This window comes from Aulonocara stuartgranti (assembly GCF_965226115.1).
Source record: "Aulonocara stuartgranti genome assembly, chromosome: 16".
Lineage (NCBI taxonomy): Eukaryota > Metazoa > Chordata > Actinopteri > Cichliformes > Cichlidae > Aulonocara > Aulonocara stuartgranti.
Window position 1 is genome coordinate 12308591 of NC_138952.1, and position 22745 is coordinate 12331335.

General features: G+C 40.3%; 1 protein-coding gene across 4 annotated transcripts in view; it reads left to right on the top strand.

Moving 5' to 3' along the window:
• LOC309691615 (E3 ubiquitin-protein ligase SH3RF3-like) overlaps positions 1-22745 on the top strand; it is a 108660-nt gene that overhangs the window by 72761 nt on the left and 13154 nt on the right. For 3 of the 4 annotated variants that reach the window (XM_082509416.1, XM_082509413.1, XM_082509414.1), the window contains exons 4-9: positions 887-982; positions 8503-8811; positions 9404-9519; positions 12163-12333; positions 16512-16786; positions 20562-20887. In XM_082509416.1, coding sequence (XP_082365542.1) covers positions 887-982; positions 8503-8811; positions 9404-9519; positions 12163-12333; positions 16512-16786; positions 20562-20887 — 1293 coding nt within the window. The remainder of the gene's footprint in view (positions 1-886; positions 983-8502; positions 8812-9403; positions 9520-12162; positions 12334-16511; positions 16787-20561; positions 20888-22745) is intronic. The other variant, XM_082509415.1, reaches the window with a different exon arrangement.

Genomic DNA, 22745 nt, shown 5'->3' on the forward strand with positions numbered 1-22745 from the left:
GTGTGATATTGTTTTCTCAGTGTGAGAGGTAATTACTCAGTATGACTAATACAGAGTCATTTGCTGGCATTATCACTGCCATCCCATAATGGTCTAACCAAGACCTTTATGTGAGGAGAGGAGAAGCAGAGGGAAAAACATCATATATTTATTATATTACATATGATATTATATCATATGCACAATGTAGAGATGGAAGTGTACACAAAGGTACATATTTACTGGTAACCAGTATGTAAACTGACATCAAATTGTTGGTTTTTGTTGTTATATACACGATTGTTGATCGATGTAAAGTTGGTTTGGGTTGGGCACGCAGATGTAGAAAAAAAGGAAAAACAGATGCATCAGTATTCACCTTAACTTTGCCCTAAGGCAGTCATTTTAAATATTTCTGCAGAGTGTCATATTTAGCTCATTTTTAGCTCGCATTTTACATTTGAAATGGGAGCAGCTCAAGTAATTTGAATTCAGTAGCCTGCTTGCAGTCACTGAAAAGGGTTACAGTTTGTAGTTAATATGCAGTGGCTTGCAAGGATGCCAGTGTGTCGTGCTGGAATTGTATCAGTTCTGAGTTGCCGTTCCAACATAAACATAAACAGCCTTGAAAAATGTTGATTTGCCATTTATTAAATATATTTTCAGGGACCTCAACAAGGTAGCAAGGCATCACTTGGAATAATTTGATCATGCTTTCATAAGCAGCCCATGTTTTAAAAAAAGTCACGTCATTATGCATAAACGCTTTATATGCAAAGGCAGAACAAATAAACTTTGTTTTTTCTGCAGCATATCAAAAGTAGTTAAATGTCTATTGTTCTGGAAGTGTGGTATACGGTGTATACTTGAGTGTGTTTGTAGCTTCACTCATTTCCTCTCTCCCCAGGATGAGGTGCTGACAGTAATCAGGCGAGTAGATGAGAACTGGGCAGAAGGCATGCTGGGAGACAAGATTGGCATCTTCCCAATTCTTTATGTGGAGGTAAAATGGCATACAAACACAAACCCACTGCAGAAGTGTCGATGATGCTGTAGCAAAACATCCACTGTCACATCTATTGTCATTGCCACATTGCTACTTTTAAGAGAAGAGGAAGAAAATGCGATCTCCTTTTATCAAACACTTGATGAAGGCTTCAAAAGTTAGTTTTGCATGTGTCCACTGAAAGAGTGATAAAACGCTGTTTCTACTGTGGAATGTGCCGAAAACTGACAAGTAGAAGCTTTCCATGTTAAAGAAAGAAGTTGACTGGTTCAGATTTGTTAGCGAGCGGAGGATAAATCAGTATAGTCGCCAGTAAAAAAGCTGAATATGTTCACCTTTACTAAATTATTGTTTCTTGATACCAAGTAGGTTTCAACTAAATTGCATTCCGATTCAGTTATAAATTTTACCAAAGGTACTGCTACTACTGTAGTCATTAACTCTATTCTTCTTTAGCACAGCTGCACTTTGTTCTCTGTACTTAGTGAAAGCATATCTCTTGTCGAAATTCACTGCCAGTGGTAATGAGTAATCTATTATTTATTTTCTTTGGTTTTAATAACCTCACTACCATAAGTGCAGAGAGCAGGGACACACGGAGTGTGTGCTCACTCTAAAGTTAGGATGTGAGAGGAGATGGCTACATGTTCTTGGCTGATTAATGAAATGTTGTAAAGCCTCCAGCATTAATATTAATTAACGCTGGGATTTCACTCTGAAAGGAGGCATATTGTGTGTTCATTATTCTCCATTAATCATGCTGTTTCCGCATTGAGATTCCACATTATGCTTCCATATCAGGATGTTAAGGCTTGACCACTTTCAGACGGGTGACAAATTTAAGTGTCTTAGTGAGGGGCTGCGCCACCACAGCTTTGTATTGATTTGCAGTGACCCTTTCCTCTCAGGCAAGGCAGTCGGCCTTATTTTAGCTCGACCACAAGAGACTTACTGGGCCAGACAATTAAAATATTTGCGTAAAAACCACCAAAGTTTAAAGAAATCCAAGTACTTTCTGAAAACATCCATTCATTTCTACTTAATGTCTTTTTTTAAACAAGTTAGTAAAATTTTATTGATATAGCACCTTTCAAGATGAATAAGTGCTTTCCAACAACAATAATAAAAACCTAAGACTAAAGTGTTAGCCAAAAACAAAGCTGAAAAACAGGTAGAGTTTTTAGCTGCCTTTTAAAAGAGATCACCAAGTCCACAGATCTCAGACTCAGAGCGAGAGCGTTCCAGAGTTCGGTGGCGCCACTGTTGCATAAGCTCTGTCTCCTTTATTTCACAGTCACGTACGCTGTATAGCCAGCAGGTCCTGATCACATGACCTCAGGGACCTGCTGGGGATGTATGGATGTAAAAGTTCACTGTTGTATGGCAGTGTTTGTCCACGCAGAGCTATAAAAGTCAAGTCATTTTCACTTAAAGTGAAGTCTGAAGTTGATGGGGAGCCAGAGCAACTGATTTAGCAACAGTGTGATATGTGAGTATTTAGAAGACTTAGTCAGAAGACTTAGTCAGAAGGCTTGCAGCGGCGTTGGAACAACTTGGAGACGTTCAAAGGAAGCCTTGCTTAGACAAGTAAACAGTAATCCAGATGTGATTAAATGAAGGCATGGATGACAATCTACACAGTGTGACACAGTGGAACTTAAGTGATAAAAAGCGAGAGCGAACCAGAGAATCCAAAATGTAGACTAAGTCAAAGGTACCTCGATGTTCCTGTGTGAAGCGTACCTAGAGTTTCTGTTATGTTAGGTACAAATCAGTTGGGGGCACAAACAAGGACTTCTGTTTTCTCTCTTTCTGTATTAATAACCATTCATTCAGTGTACTAAATTCAAAGAAACTTAAAAGCATCGCTCTGTTGTTTATCCGTCTTTTTCAGCATGGTATTGCATGACATGTCCAATGCCTTTGTGGGCCTTTGTGCTGTAAAATTAAAAAGGATTCAGAACTCTGGTTTGGATTAAAATAACAGTTCCGAAGCAAGTGTGTTTGCAATTTTTTATCTCTACGACACCACAAATTTGTAAAAACGCTGATTCTCGCATGACCTGTCCAATACAAATGATGAAGTCTTCAGAAATGTCAGGAGATTCACCCACACTACAAAGAGCTTTTGTGTGTGTGATTTTCAAAACAGCGGGAGTGCCAGGAGTTCAGCTGCAGTGTAGTAGCTGCATTGTCTTCTTTATAAAGTCAAAGCAGATTTTTAATGCACAGATTAGAGGCAAGTCGCTGTAGGATGGAGTCATCCTATATGCTGCTTTTATACATTATATTGCTTTTTCTTGCTGAATAAAGCACATATTATATAAAACACTTAGTAGTACAACACAGCACATGTGTTACAATCAGGATCCATATACATGTGTATATGAAATCAGTGGTGTGTTTTTTCTCTAAACTTTAATCATACTGCTCTCTGAATAATTTTTCATTTTTTCTCTATGTCTGGGTTTGCAGCCTACTCATGCTTGTACTCTTGGCCACACAATCTCACACACACAATGTCCTTGAAATTAGCTAACAACTCTAGAAAAGGACTCTCTTAGGTGATGGTGATTAAGCCATAGGCTGAGTCGTGTTGGGATACACACACACACACACACGCACCCACACGCACAGGGGTTCCTATTAGATCGAGATGCATCAATAATTTAGCCCTCTCCATCACTCTCACACAGTGGGGGTGCAGGGGCATGTTGACGACGTGCGAGCAGACGTGTGAGTGCTTGATGTGTGTGCGTGCGCACGCGCATGTGTGTGTCATCATTTAAAAGCCAATAAGGAGGACCCAGCTGGAGCCTCTGCCGATCTGTGGCCCTGTTCAGACCAGGTATTAACATTAATTTTGAGTGATCCAATCATAAGTAGACAGCTCCAGATTTTAATGCAACAAAGATGCAATAACATCCCATCACTCAGACCTCATTGAGAGGTGGGGTGAGCCACATATGGGCAAATTGTTTTTGCAGTTGCTACATCATTGCGAGCCACTTAAAAGGACCTTCTACTCAAGTGGCGTGCCTACTGCAGGTGCAAAGCAGCAGTGCGTCTGGCAGAGTCCTGCACTTGCTTGATTACCCACAGCTTGTCATTAGCTATTTGTTTTTGCATAAGGCTGTTGGCCGCTTGCTCAAGAAAAAATTACAGCCCATTTAGATCATATTGTTGGGTTCTAACAGATATTACTGGGATTTGTGGTAACTTTTTGTGATAACAGAAAGCAGATTTTTTTTAAAAGAAGCTTAGAGTGAATTAAAAATGGTGTCATCAAAGTGTTTAGTAAAAATGAAGCGGTTTGAGGTGGATGTGTTTAATATCTCGGGTACTTGTATTAAAGGGTCACAGCTGGTTTAGATTTGCTTGGAAATAATTGTGGGTAAGAGGTTGGTTCTTGAAGTCTGTTATACTATACAGATAGAGTGTGCATTTGCAAATGTTGACCTGTGCGTGACTCTGTTATTTGAGCTTGACAAACAGAAATAATATGCTTGTGTTTTCACATACAGAGGCGGGAAGGTGAGGTTCAATCATAGGTTACTCAAGAACCGTGCGGAGATAGATTCTAATGCCAGACATGAGCTGACTTAGTATACTAAGATCCCTGTGTGTCTGCCCTACTGGATATGAAGTAAATACCACTTCCAGATCACTTGCATTGCTGGTTGATGTTGCACCAATTTGCACCAAAAGTTGTATCAACATTTTTTTTGCCAGAAAGCTTTGAGTTTTTTGTTGGGGCCCTCTGCATTAGTAGATCTCCCCTAAAGGGAAAGGGTGTTATTTTTTGACACTATTCTTTTAAACTATTCATTTAATTGCATGGGAAGCCGTGCAGAGCCGGGTGCTCTAATCTTTTCATGTCAGTACATTTCACGTGTTAAGAGCCATGCCAAAATAATTCATTTTTCATTATATACGTGTTATCTGATAATGTCTGTAGGTCTTTCAGAGCTTATGCAAGAGTTTGCATCACCACGTCTCTATTTCTAATCTCAACTGTATTGAAAAGAGAATTAAAACAAGAGGACAGAAACTATCTAATTTTACTGACTGCAGGAAATGTATCGTTAAATTTGTGATTCGTTTGATTCGGTAAGTTTGGGTGGATTTATTGGCTGTGCCTGGGTTTTTTGGGGGGGTTAAATGTTTGAGAACAGTAGGGTGGATGATGTAAAGGAGTAGATATGCTTTGCATTTGAATATACTGTACCCGACATGACTTTGAGTGGATATATAATGAGCGGGCTGGTCTGTGTTGTGTAAGTTTGCAGCAGGAGCTGAAGGAGCTGATGTGGTTTCAGGTAGATGTGAGCTCAGTGTGCATAAGTTTGTGCTAAATGACAATGACTGATTTAAGTTTAATGATGGTAACGGGAGACATATTGGGACTTCCTTTGTTTTGTTCTGTTTTTGTTGTGGAGAGTTTCCACTTTTATGTATCCCTGCAGCAAAAGGAAGTTGGCACATGTCTGCCACCAGTTCTCTGCGTGTGTGTGTGTGTCTGTGTGTGTGTGCTTGTGCTAGTACATGCAAGTGTCCTGCTGGCTTACCCTTTCGCAGTGCAGATATCAGCTCATCAGCTCGAGTCTCAGTATTACCCCTAGAGAGGAACTGACTCTCCAAAAGGTACACGTTACAGTTAGCTCAACACATAATAGATGACCTTGGAGATTTCATTCAGCCAAAAGCACCAAATGAAGAACTGCGCCTATCAAAACTTCGCTCTCTTTTCTCTGGCTCTGTCACTTTCACTCAAACACGCACAGACACACACACCGACATGCACCCTCTGTCATTTAATGCGCCATTTTCAGTGGAACAGCTGAAAATGTATGTGCGTCTGTGTATCCGTCCAGTTGTTGCATTCACAGACAGTAACTGGAATGTGTTTGTGTAAGTCACTTAGTGAAAGTGTTGGATGAATTCCTGACTGTGTGTGTGTGTGTGTGTCCTCTAGTCAACCTCATGAGAGCAAACTGAGTTATATCTGCAGCATCAATCCATCATGCTCATTAGCATATGATTTGGCTTTGATTAGCATATCTATTAAAATGGAAATGCAACATCACCAACACTGAACCCAGACAGGGCGGCCCTGTACACACTTTGTCTGAGTCTCTCTCTCCAACACACACACACTTATATACCACACATATCTCTCCAGGGGTTGCTCAGGGAATTTGTTGGAGGATGCCAAAGTTGATGATGTCTGTTAATGTATCAGATGCGTTAGCTTATATGTCATCTCTCTGTTCAGACATTTATTGTTAGAAACTCACTGCTTCATAGATATTTCTGAGCCCAGCTGTATATTTCAAACTTATAAATATTCAGTCTGCTTTGATGACTAGAATACAAGAGTTAAAATTGAAAGGAGTTGTTCCTTTGGTCTTGTTCTGTGCCAAGTCATACCTTAATTTGGCATGAAGTGCCGATGAACTACATGTACATGTACAGTCTTTCTTTGGCATGCTTGCAGGCTGCACAGCATGTAACAATGGGCTGCCATTGGCCTGCAGGCAGCACTTTAAAGACCCTTGCTTAACACTGAAGAAAAATGTGAAGCGGAAATGTTAGACTTTCACTGAGGTAACAAAAGTGAAATACTCAGGTCATAATGCGTATATAGTATTTATGTAAAAGCTGCAGGGTTTCTGTCTGAGTGAGGCGAAGGGAGGTTGAATTGCAAGCAACAGATACTTCAGTAACAAAGAGAAGCAGCGTAAGCACCGGAGTAAGAAGAATTAATGAGCGGCAGGTTCTTGTAATGATTGCTTGGATGACTAATTGGATTGTACAAGCAACGTGTGACAGTAAAACAACTTCACTGCCAGCTTAAACTACCTCAGAGCTCCATAGTGGTCAAAAAAATACAAATTGTTCCTTTCAGTAATCCCATTTGCAATCAAATATGTGCTCACGTCCACAGAAAACACAATCAGATTAGTTCATATAGGGGGTTTTCCAACGCTTGGTAAGTATTACAGATAATAACATAACATAATTCAATTTCTATGGAACACTCATTCTCATATTTTCACTACTTTTTTATGTTGATAAACACATTTTGCTCTTTCCTTGATAATATGATGCATACTGAGTACAGTAGGAAACGGCAATGATCAGGACTACACCAACAAACTTCTTGTTGCAGGTCAGTGCCTGACCACAAATAATCAAGATTGATTAGATTTACAGAGGTGCTTTTACCTCCTATACTGGTGCTTTTTCCCAGCACAGCGATCCATAATTTAGACGTCTAATACTTCTATTATATAGTGTATCGCATGTGTAACTGTTATAAATCAGGATTTAATAAGTAAAATTATTTATCAGCTGTAAGGGAACCTGGAAGTTGATACTTTGCACTCGTAATTTATTGGCTTATTTTTTTCGAATTATTTTCCTTCTTTACCTCAACAAAATGATGCATCTTCTCCTCTGCCGGTAAATCACACTGTCTGTAAACAGACCACAACCTGCACCGATAGTGTGAGCTCTTCTACCTTAAAGTTAAAAAAAATAAAGTAGGTGTTTCTTTCTCATCGATTTCTGGTTGAAAAAAATGAATAAATAAAATTGACACATTATTAAAATCCAGAGCTCTGACCAGATGTTAGAGTCACAGAGCCAACCTTTTTTTTAATCACCCAGTTAATGAGGCTTTGGATTCATTCATTTTTGCCATGTCTTAAAAGGATGTTTTACCAAAACAACAGAAAAATGGTATTTACAAAAGAGTGCAGTGTCAAGATTGCGTGTAAGAGGTGGAAACTGGGGTTATGCCACTAACCGTGTTGTATACGTATTTCTGGGAATTCCTTTTTCAAGGTGCAAATTATAGGGAGGATAATTTTTAAATCAATAGAGCAAAGTAAGTGATTTACTGTGCACATAATTTCCTGCTAATTGTTCCAATATTTAACACCAAAAAGCAGCATGTCTCATTTTTTGTGCTTTATATTGAAATGAGCCGACTGCACCTGTTTAGAAAACAACACAGCTTTTGTAAATCACCCAGCTAACGACACCTATGAGCGCTATTTGGAGGTGGCCCCCAAACTCTGCAGGTCAGTCCCCTGTTTAGTGAATCAGGCTGATTGTGTCTTACCCCCCAAAAAAAATGTTTTTCCTGGAAATACTCTGTAAATAAATGTTTGAAACATGTACAAGACCATCTATTGGTGAGAAGAAAAGGAGTAAACTCTGGCAAGCAAAGTGAATGCTCACCTTTCTGTGGGTTATTTGAGTATCTGTGTGTTTGAGCTACTGTCAAAGTGTTACACAGAGGGAGTCTCACCAGACCTGCTGTTGTAAGTGATGATTCTTGTGCTGCTGGTCTGAAAAGCTGCCAGCAAGAACAAGCAGCAAGAGAGCCACACAAACACACTTGAATGTACTGGAGATGTACTTGAACCACTCAGGTCTGAAATCGAACACCTGAACGTCTTCTCTCTCATAGTTCCCTCCCCCTCTCCTCTCCTCTGCTCTCCTCGCAGTTAAATGAAACAGCCAAGCAGTTGATGGAGATTGACAAACCTATACCAGCTAATGCACCGGGTCCGAGCTCTGAGCCGGCCCCGTTGGGCCCCTGCTCTTCCGGGCCCTCCCCAAGCGCGTCCCCGTCTAATGGAAACGGCTTTGGCCATCGGAGAGGCGAAGGAAAGAAGAACGCCAAGAAGCGCCATTCGTTTACCGCTCTATCCGTCAGCCAGAGGGCTGCCCAGCTCAACAACAGACACAGCATGGAGATCTCCCACCCAGTCCTCATCAGCTCCTCTGACCCCAGAGCGGCTGCACGCATCCAGGTGCATGCGAACGCTGTGATGTACACAGACCCCATAATTACAGAACGCAGCAGATCTTTTATATCAGGGAAAATCAGTTTGTTTGAGCATAAGAAAATACTTGATTAGATGTAATGTGGCCCCATTATGTACAAGTACTATGCTTGTTTTGTATTTAAAAAGTGTATAGTGAAAATCACTTGGATTTTTTGTGCATTTTCTAGTTAAACAGCAGTCAACAAATACGTTGCTTGGCATGTAATATATCTGCGGGGAACTAATATCAGCCAGTGTATTGCCCCTGCTGATTCCTTGGTTTCACCTCTAAGGCATTGCTTGCATTTCACAAACCAGAGTTCACTTCAGTCACTCTGTTACTCTAGATTTAATAACTTATTCCCCAATCACCTGCTCGTCCAGTTCCATGTAAATAAAATCATTCCTCTTATTTACAGCATTTCACTAGAGACGCATTGCTCTTGCAAATACTGCCTCTGGTTGTATTTAGACGTGGGTTCAGTTTGTATTCTGTGAATAATACCCAGCATGTATACTGTAAATCTGCATGTGGGTTGTAGGCATTTTCATTGTATATCTTTCTGCATTTCTTTAGGATGCGTCTCCCCCAGGTCCCTCTCCCTCCTCGGCAGGGGTGCTGGTGCCCCCCAAAGTGGCATCCATAACCTCTGAGCTGCTGGCCCATGCCAAGGTTCAGCTCCCACTCAACATGTGAGTATGCCTCAGTGCTGTGAGTTCACCCAGCTGTGACTTTCTTTTCTCTTTTTTCCACCTGCCCATTCTGTTTATCAAAGCATACGTGCGACTCAGATCCAAGCTTGATTTCACAAGCCGCCTGTTGGCAGCGTTAAAAATATTTCCTTTGTTGTGCTCTGAGATATTGGCCGTGTTCCACCACCTCTGCACATTCGCTCCTCCACTGGTCAATGATGAAATTCTCCCCAGACAGGAAAATTGCACCTCTGTTATGCTATTTCCTCACTTGTGCGATGCTTACGTCAGTGTTTCGTAACAAGGCTCTTAAAAGCATTTTACTGTACAGGTTTTTGTTATTTCATTAAAATGACCATGTTAAGAGGGATGAGAGATGCACACAAAAAAGATTTCTGTCATAAAGATTATGACATAAAAAGTGAGACTATGACTATCACACTAACATTGCATGCATTGCAACATAAAAAGAGGTGTTATGCATTAGGATGTGCATGATAAAGTAATTTATTGCTGCAGTTGGAGACTTTAGCTTTACACAAACACAAAAAACTACATTGAATCCTTTGGAAAATTTAGGTGGTCAGCAGTCCTGGGGAAGTGCCACTGCTAACCTAGTTTTACCACATAACTAACCTACAAACAAATTAACTAGGAAAATAAAGGTCTCTTCAAGGTGAGCATGTGATTGTTCTCTTGTGCTTCCATTGCTGCATGGACCAATTTTGAGAGTGAGACCTTGAGGGTGTGGATATTTTTGGAAAGTGAGGACACTTGCTTAGTCTGCGCGCCATACAAGGTTAGAATTAGAACTATGGTATAATAACAATGGACAGACATTAATGAAACTCAATATTCTTTCAAATTACAAAAAGATAATAGCGTTATTTTTTCAGGGTAAAAAAAAAGAGATTTGTAAAAGTTTGAATTTCTAAAGCTTTGGGCTCGAACAGAAAAACTGACTATTTAGTGTAAACCACAGCAAAAGTGTTTACTTTGGTATAACTTTTAAAGTGTCAGTGTTTGGGAATTGGGACATTTAGGGGTTTTGTTTTTTTTATTGTATTATTTTGTAGGATTTATTTGTATCTGCTTGTTTGTTTTATTATTACTATAAATCATTCTTCAAACAAATAACAAAGACATTGTGTTAAAAAAGAAACCCATACATTTGTGCCAAGAACAACATTACACCAGTGAAGATCTTCACTTGTATAGAAGTAGAAGTTCGCGTGTGTGTATGCGCGTGTGTGCGATGGCCTGTGTGTGTGCTGTTTACTATTAACCGGTGTCCTTCCTGCAGGATGTGAGCCAAATACAGCAACATTGTCAGATTTAATAATATCACTTTCCAAGTAGTAGGTACACACTCAGACGTGCGCTCTCTCACGCACACACACAAACACACACACAATATGCACACGTGCATCCGGAGTGAGTTCATACTACTGATGAGGTCGGACGTTTTCCTCTTGACCTGGCAACTGTTCCTGTTGCCATGGGGAGACTGAAGACAGTCCCTACATCTGTTACCATGGAAACGGGAAGGCAGCATATATAGTACTTGTTTACTTTCTGGTATTATCGTCTTCTGTTGGAATCTGGCACCACACAACTATGAGTGCACTCCAGCACCGGTACCGGGATATCATGTATATGTAGTAGTTGTGGAACCCACAAAACTCAATATACAGTCACATTTAGGACATTTCAAAATACTACACTGATCAATAAATGTGTGTGTAAACACATAAACCAAGACACGTATGGCAAAGTGTACCATTCACCTCTAGTGGTCACACTGGTCCTTCAGACAGAAAAAAAGTGTTGTCCTGTAAAAATAGGAAGTATGCAAAAAAGGTGTTACGTCTTTTGATGTTTTCTTTTTTTTAACAGTGTTTTTGTTGTCTTATAGTTCAAATTGTCATAACAGTAAATTGAAGCTATTGTAAGATCTGTCTAAATATATTCTTTCTTATTTAGTATTCAACAACTGTACAACTGCATTACAGAATTAATTCTTAGACACATTAGTGGATAAGTAAAGGTAAAACATTGACGATGCATTTACATAATGACTGAAACTAGCACCACTGAAGGAACAATGGGCTGGGAGTTCAGTTCCTTCATAAAATGCACTATTTATAAGACTGGGGAAACCTGCAGTCAGCTGAGACTGAAGAAGTCACTTGGATGAGTGATGAAATGTTTCTCCCACTGAAAACGCTACATCCAGATGAACAGAATCAACTTTTGGAGTAAAACATTATACATGCTGTACATGTATATATTTATTTGCAGTGTTAGGGTGATAATCATAGTCTCACTTAAACCAGTAGTTGACAACTGTTCGTGTTTGCAGTCCCACTCCTTCCCTCTATTTCTAAAGGAGACAGTAATACACAGACATGAAATATACAGCAAAAACAGGGGATTTATAGTGGAAGGACCAAACAGCACTGCCTTATTAAAAGATTGAATTGCTGCTGTTCACTCGGAGTAATCCACATGCATGCTTTAAGAAGAAGATGTCCAGTGGGAGTTTATAATTAGGTGAACAGTTGTTCAAGATTTCCTTTAGAGTTAAATATTGTTATTATATGACTCGCTTTTGCAATGCAGCTTGTCACTTTTCTTTCTCAGATACCTGGCATTATATGCCTACAAACCCCAGAAGGCTGACGAGCTGGAGCTTAGAAAAGGGGAGATGTATCGGGTGACAGAGAAGTGTCAAGACGGATGGTTCAAAGGCACGTCACTGAGAACTGCTGCCTCTGGCGTCTTCCCGGGAAACTATGTCACTCCTGTGTCCAGGTGAGAGCGGAAAGTACTGCATGCATGTGGTTAAATAGTGAAAGAACTACCACTGCATGAACACTTGGCAACTTAGTTATGCAATGACAGATGTTGTTGAGATGTGTCCATCCATCCACTTGTCTGCTGTGGTAAAACTACAGTGTTCTGAAGACAGATAACAGAGATACCCACCCCGGGTGTTCTTACCTTGTTGTTTGATGTAAGCTAAATAAACTGGGACCCCACACTGAGCATTTTTACTTCATTACCAAAGCTGAAAAGCAAAACAGTAAAGTGAAATGAAATGGTTGTCACATCGAGACTTGATACTCACCCTTGTGTCCATTTATATTTTCTCTTCCTGCTGAGTGGAAAATCCATTTGAAGTCTAGCCTTTATTAAGACAAGGCTTTCAGCTTCTGTGACTGAAGTAAAAGGCAATAAAAGTATCTTATGCTGTGCTACATCAACTTCACTTTCATCAATTTAATAGAGCCTATAATCTTTTCTAAATCCACAGTACAAAGAGCTGCATACAAGACAACAATTACTTAACAAGCAGATTTTATGACAGCATAAAGTTTATAGTGCACTTGTGGGTTCAACATATTGGTAAAAGTGGTCATTTACCTGGTGATGGCTTGTTTTCACGAACACCCAAATGGTGCATTATGTTTGATTTTTGAATTAGTCTTAGTTATGCTGGGCCTTAAAGAAGTAATAAAGGTACAATTAAAGCACCTTAGCTTTTAGAGAATTCCACTAGCTCTTATTATGACTGCCAATCATATCAGCTGTGGTGATGAAGCTTAGAGTACAGTTAATCTCGTTCACCGAAGATGGACAAGTAAGTTCAACTGAATTTCTCCACAGTATAAGCAGAGGGCACATGAGTTAAATTTTTAATCTCTTTATGCCCTGTTAAAGCCTTTTTGCCCTCTTATTTTTTTAATGTACCCAGCATTGCAATCAAATCAGACGCACACCCCAATTTTGTCCTCTCACAAAGGCAATGTGAATGGTAGCATCAACATAGTTGTTGTAATTTACTGTGTAATTTTTTTGCAGTCATTACTTAGTTGCAGACTGAAATGTGCAATTTGCCCGGTATTATGGCATGGCAATTGCACATGTGTTTTTCTGCACTCAGGCTGCCTCTCGTCACAAAGGCACACCCAAAAAGGTAATTTTGGGGGGCTTTAGTTGGAGAAAGGTGCAATCTGTGCATATTATCTCCAACGTGGCTACAAAAACCACCAAAATGATTAGGTCGAGCCAGCACATTTACCAGAAGTATGATCTGGGAAGCCATTGCTAGGAGCGAAACTGTATATTGCTGTGAAGACAAGAAGAAACAAAGTGTAGTGCAAAAATGTCTTAATCTTGATCTAATCCATTCTTAATCAATTCAATGTTGTTACATGAAGATTAAATTAAATACATCATAAAATTTAACCAGTCCGACACTACTGGCTCTGCCGTTCTAGTGTTTGGCTTCCGCAGCCTCACCGTAGATCATTGCGACTGTCGTCATTATTATAATTACCATCCTCGTCGTTACTTAGTAGTACAGCTACTTCTCGTAGCTGTCCAAAACAAATAAACCAGTAAAAATGGTGTGCTGAAATATTTTGCAACTTAATTACCCTCATTATTCCCATATGCATTAAAACGTTTTCAGTTGCTTTATATCTCATCTGTATTCCGCTCCATGATGCAGTCAAGAAAAAGGAGAGAAGAAAATGAAAGCAAGGCACAGTAACAGTAATGGAAGAAAAGAGAGCCAAAAAAATGAGAGAGAGGAAGGTAATGAGAAGCTGGAGAGCATGATGAGGCTATGCAGGATAAACAGGGAAAGCGAATGGAGGGAAGCAAAATGTGAGAGGAGAAGAAAACGGTTGAAAGGGAATAGAATGGGTTTGACAAAGGAAAAGGTGAAGAAGGGCGTGAATTATGGAAAGAAATTCAAACAGAAGATTGCTGAAAGAGAAATTGACAGAGTGAGGAGGAGGAGGAGCAGGAGAGAGAAGAAGGAAGAGAAAGCAAAAGAAAATGATACAAAGACATGAAACGGGTGCAAAAACAGCAGGTGTCCTTCTCCAGTGGATATGAATGGCTGCTTCACATTTTGCAATTATGCAATCCCAAGAAGAGAGAAAGAGAGAAAGACAGGATGGGCGAGTAATCAAATGAGAGGCAATTTGTTATTTTTACGCAAGCATACTCTCTCCCTCTCTGCCTTCCTCCCTCCTTACACCCCCCCCTACCCCCCACCCCCCTTTGTCTGCAGTGCAGCTCAGAAATTTCTCAGTATGATAATGAGAAGCTGCCAAAGATATGCACACAGAAACACACTGACTTGATCAAACACATAAATGCATGTTTATTTTAGAGCTACACAGGTGGCCCATACTGGCAAATTTAAATTTCACTTTGAATATTTGCATATTTGTTGTGGAATTCATTATCCTGGTTAATGCAAACCGTGAGTATACATAACAACATAACAAATGCATGTGATTAAACATAAGACTCCCAAGAAGCCTTTTGATTGTTGTGTTGCCGGATTCATTTCCGATCTTGAACTCATACTGGGGGGAAAAAAATCCTCTTTTGTATGAAATCTTCAAACTTATAAGTAAGGCCAAAAACGCCTGCTAAAAGACCTGAGTTAAACCCAGCACACACTTTAAGCAGTTGAATTTAGTGTGTCGAAGAAACAGTGGATAACTTTGCAGTTTCTTTTGGCAAAAACACACACAGGGAGAGAAAGCCATAACTCTGTATGTGTCTGACGGGAAGTCGATGGGCAACCATAAGTGTGTGAATACCGCTGCGTCAATAATGTTCAGCTCACTGTTCTGCCATTCAGCACTCTGCAGACAGAAACATGAGCAGTCTGCAACGCCATATATGTTACAGCAGGACACTTTCTCGTGCTGATCCACCGGTCAGATAATAGTACTGGAATTTTTCACTTTGACAGAGGGTAATAGTACTGACAGGGAAGCTTGCAAATTTTAATTTTGGATTCAGTACTGGCTCATAATTAACATTTAACGTAACTCCTGATGAGTTTATTGTCTCGGTCGCTTATTAAGTATGATATGATGTTTGTTTTTTCAGTTATATTCCCCATTGTGCTACGGTCTCACTAGGGAAAGCAGTGGTTAGAGACCGCAGCATGACTAAATTACTGTGACTGCGTGCAATGAACTTAAAGTCTTGTTGCCTTTGAAATGGTTGCTTCAAAGAAAGGGACCAGGTCTGCAACCACTTGTAGTCAGCTGCTGTCTTTAAAGTGACTTTGATGCAATAAGATAAAACTGCATTCACTATCAATCTGCTACCAGTCTATCAGTTTAAATCTGAATGGGATCACATTTGCATTTGAATGCAATTAATTTCTGATAATATGGCAATTAACCGTGATAAATTAGTAAAAAGGGCAAATCTGTTATCTGTTAACTAGTTGCATTTATCGTTCACCAGAAGGCCAGAATTAGTTCCCAGAGTTGCTGCAGGTTGGTAAGGACTGGGGTAGCCATTTTTAAAGACTTATCCCTCATTTTTTTTCTGTTTTTACTTTAAATATGGCTAACTTACAATGCAAACACCATGCTGTGTTAAAGAAGACTATAGCTAGAGACCATAAAAAGGATGTTAACTAAACTAATATATCATTGGGTAAATCTGTCCAATCAGATTTTCCTTTGCAATGGTTGTATGTTTAGGGCCCTTCCACACTGGCTTTACTTTTCAAACCAGAAGCTATCTCCATCTTATTTTTATACATGGAGATGGCTTCTGGTCTTGGATTGTAAAGCTACTTTCTCACGTCAGCTTGAGATGAATACACAGCTGGAGTTGACCACATTAAAGTGTAGGTTTTCAAGCTCCGATTTGCTACTTAGCATTAAATGGGTATTTGAGTTACTGAGCAAATAAACAGAAGAGGACTGTCAGGGGCCAGTGGTACATCAAATTTCAAGGCAATATGTTCAACAGTTTTTACTCTAAACCACTGAAATGAATCTTAATGTGGCACTAGAAGAAAAGTCACTGTATTGAAAGAGACTGATGTTTTCAGAGCAGTAAATGTTAATGGTCACAAGTACAGTAGAAAGCAGTTGTAATTAAATGATAAAATAAATTTAATAAAAAGTCTATATCGCTTTCACCTTTTTTCGTTGAAGGGCTCCATTTGGAGTTGGTGCTACTCGGAGCTCGTGTTTGTCCAGCCCAGGAGGAGGAAGTGGCTGCAGTCAGGTGGCAAGTAAAATCTTAGACCCCTCGTCTCCAGGATCCCCGGGGCCCTCTTCGTCCCGTCCTGGCACCCCACTGGTAAACTCAGCCAACGCTGTTAACAGCATCAGTCCCGCCTCTTCGCCACAAACTGCTGCCGCCCAGCTGAAAAACTGCCTGCGCTCCAGCCAGCATACCAACCAAGCACGCACCTCAATGCAGCTGGGTGAGCAGAAACATTTTAAATCTATATATTTCTACTTGGTCAAAAGTTTTGCACAAGTTTTCCTCTTGTGAGAAAAAATTACTAATTGGATTTTAATGTACTAAACCCAAATATAACAATTAAAGTAGACTATCATATCTGTTTTCTTGTGCTTTTGTTAGCTTGTCATAATGACAAGAGCTGTTCTATTCTATTCTCTTCTATTCTATTCTAAACCACCTTTCTTCATTATGGAACAATTTATAAGCCAGAAAAAGGTCTATATACAGCACGGAAGAGAGCATAACAGTGTCGTTCCCCTTCATTTCGTAAAAGCAGCTGTACTGAGCCTAGCCTGCCAGGCCAGGTTAAGGCTACTGCATCCAGGTGGGATGTTGTGACACAGAGAAAAAGTCTTTTTTTTTTCAGTTACCTAGAGTATCACATAGATGTATTGCTTTAATCGCATGTATATTTTTCTTTAATGCAGGGTAACAGCAAAGGAGATCCTGAAAAATATCATGCATGGGTTTTTGTAATATGCTTTAAAAACTTTACTTTGCAGCATTACAGATTTCAGGCTAATAGGACTGTTAGTTTCAAATTCAGAGTTAGCAAAACGCAAAGGTCTGACTAACAAACTGACACAGGCAGTATGTTCTATGATTGGTAAAAGATTTTACTTTGATGATAAATCAGTTATTCCAAAATTGACGTATACTTCTGAGAAACAAAGAATAAGGTTTTCCGCAGGAGAAGGGGAAACATTAAAGCCTCTTTAAATGACAGATGACTGGATCTTTGCTGCAAAGAAATATTCAGTAAAAAGAAATCATACGGGGATGTGCAGTATTTTTACAGTTTTAATGTGCTTCAGTAAAACTGCTCAGCAGCCTCCAGCCTTAAAGGAGCCAAGTCCAGATTATTTGGGGTGCTATAGCATTGTTGCCCCGTAGTCTTTGATTACAGAATATTGAACAGTCATTAATTCAAGTAGCTACCATATGCAGTTTTACAAGTAACCTCTTTAATCTTCAGCTTCTTCCATGTTGTTAGTCATGTGCTGATTGTTTTTGGTAGCAGCTAAATAAAAGCAAACAAGAAAAATGTGCCTAAATAAATGAAACCCAGTTAGTATTGTTCACATAGACAAAATATCCAAAGGTATGTGCACACTTGGCTTTTAAAGTATATTGTGCTGGCAAGCAGTTGTGCACTAATGATGAACAAAGTGCACATATCCACCCAGGTTTTCCCAAACCAGACAGAGAAAAACCCTGATTTAACAGCTGGTGAATTTTTTATTAGTCAACATGATAACCAAGGTTTCTTTTTATAACCCTGCTTCGCTTTAATACATTCATAAAATACGCTCATCATCTTTATTAGGTATGCCTTGCGAGTATTAGGTTGGTTCCCCCTTTGCCTTTAGAACGAACTCAGTTCTTCGTGGCATAGCTTCAACAAGGTGAGATTTTGGTCCACATTGACATGAAAGCATCACACACTTGCTGCAGATTTGTCGACTGGACAGACTTGGTGTGAATCTCCTGTTTCACCCTGTCTCAAAGTGCTGTATTGGAATGACAAATTGTGTCTGGAGATGCCATTTGAGTACAGTTAACCCGTTGTCATGTTCAAGAAATCTGTTTGAAATTATGTAAGCTCTGTGACGTGGCACATTATCCCGCTGAAAGCAGCCAATCAGAAGGAAGGACATGTCATCCTAGTAGTCTGTGGGGTTTGAATGATGCCCCTCTCTGGTCTTTTGCTTGAAAGTATTCTGTTTCAAGGTTTGCCATGTTGTGCCTTCTGAGATGCTCTTCTGTATACCTTGGTTGAAACCTGTAGTTTGTTGAGTTACTGTTGCTATCCTGTCGTCTTGAAGCCATCTGGTCTTGCTCGTCTGATCTCTGGCACCTGCAAAACCACCCCTCACTGGATAGTTTCTCTCAGGGAGTTTGGTTGAGAGTCTCTTAAATCACCTTTCTTCCCCATTTGGATGTTCAGTTTGAACTTCATCAGGTTGTTTTTGCCACGTCTATAAGCCTTTAAGCACTGAGTTGCCTGCACGTGATTGCCAGATTAGATAACAAGCAGCTGAATAGGTATACCTAATAAAATGGCCCAGAGGGTATGCTGTGGGGTAAATATAATGCATTTCCAACAATCATATTGTCTGTATCTGCAGCATGTTGATTGCAACCGGTTGCAGTCCTCAGTAAAGCAGCAAAACCTAAATATAGACACTAAAACATTTTTGTTAAATTTAGAAAAAACTTGTGACCGTGGGACATTATTTAATGTGCATCATACACATACACTCAATCATTGCATTTTACCCCATAAACCTTAAGGAACAACACTAAAGATGGGAGTTTATGTTCAGAGAGGCTGTACAAGAACACATTGTACCTCAGCTGGATAATTTAGCACAATGTCAGTGTTACTACATGCACTCACACATAAAGACACTGGACTTCTACACACAACACAGACATTTCTAAGCACTCTGATCATGCAGTGTTACTGCTTTTGCCAGAAGCACCCTTATACACAGTTCCCAGAAACACACACACACACACAAACAGACAGCAGTGTCCATACGACACATCAGCCTTGATCTCTCTTTGAATCTTTGCTTTCTCCCTTTGAGAAAATAATGGTGAGTGTTTCATTTGGGAAGCTAAAGAGTACACACTGTGAGGAGACAGCCAAGAATAACACACATACACACACGAGCACTCCCACGTACATACGTACACACAAGTGAACACACAGACTCACAAAACACACAGCTGAATGACATCACTGTGCTTTTTGTTTTATGGAGGCGTAATGACAGAGCTTCTCCTTTCGCTCTGTTTTTCTCTCCCTCTCTTGCGCTCCCTCTCGCATATATGCGCACACAAACGCACGCACGCACACGAACATGCACACACACGCATCTGTTCTCAATTACAAAAGAAAGTATGCGCATAGCTCTGGCATTTTGGGGTTTTTCACATGACCGGTACACCTCTCTGTGGATTTCTGCCTCTGTTCTGCAGTGTAGAAGAGCAGGTGGCTAGCAACCATATGTGTCCATTTGTGCGTGCACATGCATACACAAACACACTCACGTGCTTGCCTGAATGTTGTCGTGGAATTGTATATTTGTGCACTTTTATTCTCACGAGAAACAAACTCAGCCCTAATAGTGTTAAATTGCATTTCCTACATTATAAATTTAATTAATACAATTATAAATGCATGAAGTAATGCATTATAATGACTATTATCTTAGCTGTTGGACAAGTTGGTTTCTAAACAGACATTATAAACTTGCAGGTTTGGAAGACTTCTCATGTAGGAACTAAAGTGGTTACAACTTCTTTGCATATTTGCACCAACATGGGTGTTGACAATCGGCTGACTGTACTGTGTCTATGTTTTCTATCCTGTGCAAATTGCACCAGAGCCTTGGACACAATAGTGTATCAAGTAATTTAGTGTTAGCCAGTATATGAGGAGTATCAGGAGACAGAGGGGTGAGGTAGCACGGGTACATCTTAAACAAGCTAAGATGACTTTGAAAGTAATAATGATGCTAACTGCTTACAGATACAGGCAGACCTATTATTTCCGAGACACAATTTTAAAACCAGCCCTCTCCTGCAATATTAAGTGATTATTCAGTGAGACTCAATGTCAAACCACTGATTTGTTCCCTCCAGGGCCTAATACCGAGTGACGGCTGCAGTCAGTGAAGGCCGCTCATTTATACTAATCCACACTGCATCTTTGTGTCTTCCAGTCCACAGTCCCTCTGCTGCAAGCCCGGAACGCCCCACGGTGGCCATATCTCCCCTTCGTTCTCAGAGCTCCTCCCCGTCGCGCTGCCCTGGCCAATCGGGTCGTCCTCTCTCCATGGTATCTCCGGGACCCAGCTTAGGGCCCTCGCCCCTCTCTTCCCCAGCTTCGCGCCCCATCCTCCCCCTCTCCTCCCCTCTCTCCTGCCTCACGCCTCCGAACGTGTCCGCGGTGCTCCTCAACGGAGAGTCAGCCAGTCCACTGCAACCGCCATCGCCGGGCCCCTCACACACCACAGCCCAAGGCGTCCTCGCGCCCAAAGCAGAGAAGGTGAGGCTCATTCTCGCTGATAATTCTGAAGACACTTTGCAGCAGAGAGCAAATATTATTAGCTTGCTTCAATATTTGTCTTTTTGTACAAACATTTGCCATCAGATTTTGAAAAAAAATTATTGGATTTTGTGAAATTACAGCCACAAGGACTTTTCCTCTAATGGAATAATTGGATGTCTTACATTCCAATATGGCTTTCATTATTTTCTTCACATATATAATCACAAAACTGAACTGTTTTGTGGGAATTAGGTTCTATGAGAAATGAAAGTCACACCTCTTAATCATAAAATAACTATAAATGACTGTATTTATATCAGGGCAAGAATATTTCAGATCTATGGACATGAACACAGAAAAATATACCAGAATTGCCAAAATTATTAATGAAAATGTTCACAGAATCGTTTTTCACGGCTGGAAATTCAACATGGCAAAACTCATCTGTCAGTTTGCGTATTTTGCCTGCACCTAAATTCCCTCATTTCAGACCGCCCAGCTCTTCTCATTTACACGGATAGTAACTGAGGGAACAAGTAATTGGTGCCACTTCTACTTTTATGTCTCCAGACATTATACTCCTCCTATTAATACTCATCACATATAGTTTAATTAATGTTCACACCACGCGAGGAGAAAATGTGTTTTGTCTTTCACCTGTCACAGCTAAGTAGGTGTGAAATCTGTGCTGTGTATGTCCTCTTCCTCAGTAAGTGTCATTCACCCAGGCAGCTGGCACAAACGCTGAGTGCCATCCTATATGTTATAAGAACCGCAGCGTTAAAGCTGTGGATGTTAAGTCGGGCTGCTTTGACAGTGAATGATGGCACCGAAAGCTCACATCTGTCTCAGCTCCATTTGCCTCACTGTTGGCTTCACTGTCTGGGACAGCTAATCTAACTACGTGGCTAGCTGACAAACAGCTCATTGACTATGGAACAGCAGGCAGAGGCCTTGTTGACACTGTCACACTCATAGATGAAATGCCTCTCATTTTTTGTTAGGAGTTTGTGTTCCACATACTAATAAATATATTACAACTACCTGTAATTCATTTAAAATGGCTATTTATGACATCCTTTATTTCATTATGATTTTAAAGAATGCTGCCTTTTATCACTAAAATTATACACACTATGGTCTTCTCTTAACAACTTAACCAATTTACAGTTTTCTTAGGGGGCCTGGAGCCTATCCCAGCTGATATAGGACCAGAGGCGCAGTAGAACCTAGACAGATAGCTAAAATGACAACTACACTTTCACACCCACGTCTACGGTCAGTTTCAAATCACCATTTGCCAAACAAGCACAGTTCCCTGTGCACACACAGGTACATGTACAGACCCAAGCTCACCTCTGCACCACCCTCCTAAAATCATATATTTGGAGGGTTTAAGGAGATTTTTCTCAGCTTTTAACTGATCACCTGGCTTAAACATCCTTTCTGAGCTGTCTCTGATCCCAAAAGAGCCTCTCAGTATGGATTTTTCTGTAGTTGTAACATCCATTTATCATCTAAATGCTGATTAAAATTTCAGAGGAAAGCCAGATAATTCTTCTTTTTTCCGAAGACAAACGGGCTTGTTACAACCTAATTATTATTGGTTAAAAAACTGGGTATTGACATCTTTTGTCCCATTATATGACACTATCCTTTTGTACTTGGCTCGTTCGCGGTTGCATTGGCACAGCTGAAACATCAGGTATGAAATCAGCGTGGCGGTGAGGCTGCACAGACTTTGTTACAGAGGAAATGATGAAGCAGCTATGATAACTCTCTGCCAGACGCAGTTTAGGGTAATCTCTGTTCGACACACTGTCTACAGTGCAAGCCAGCATTACAGACGCATATC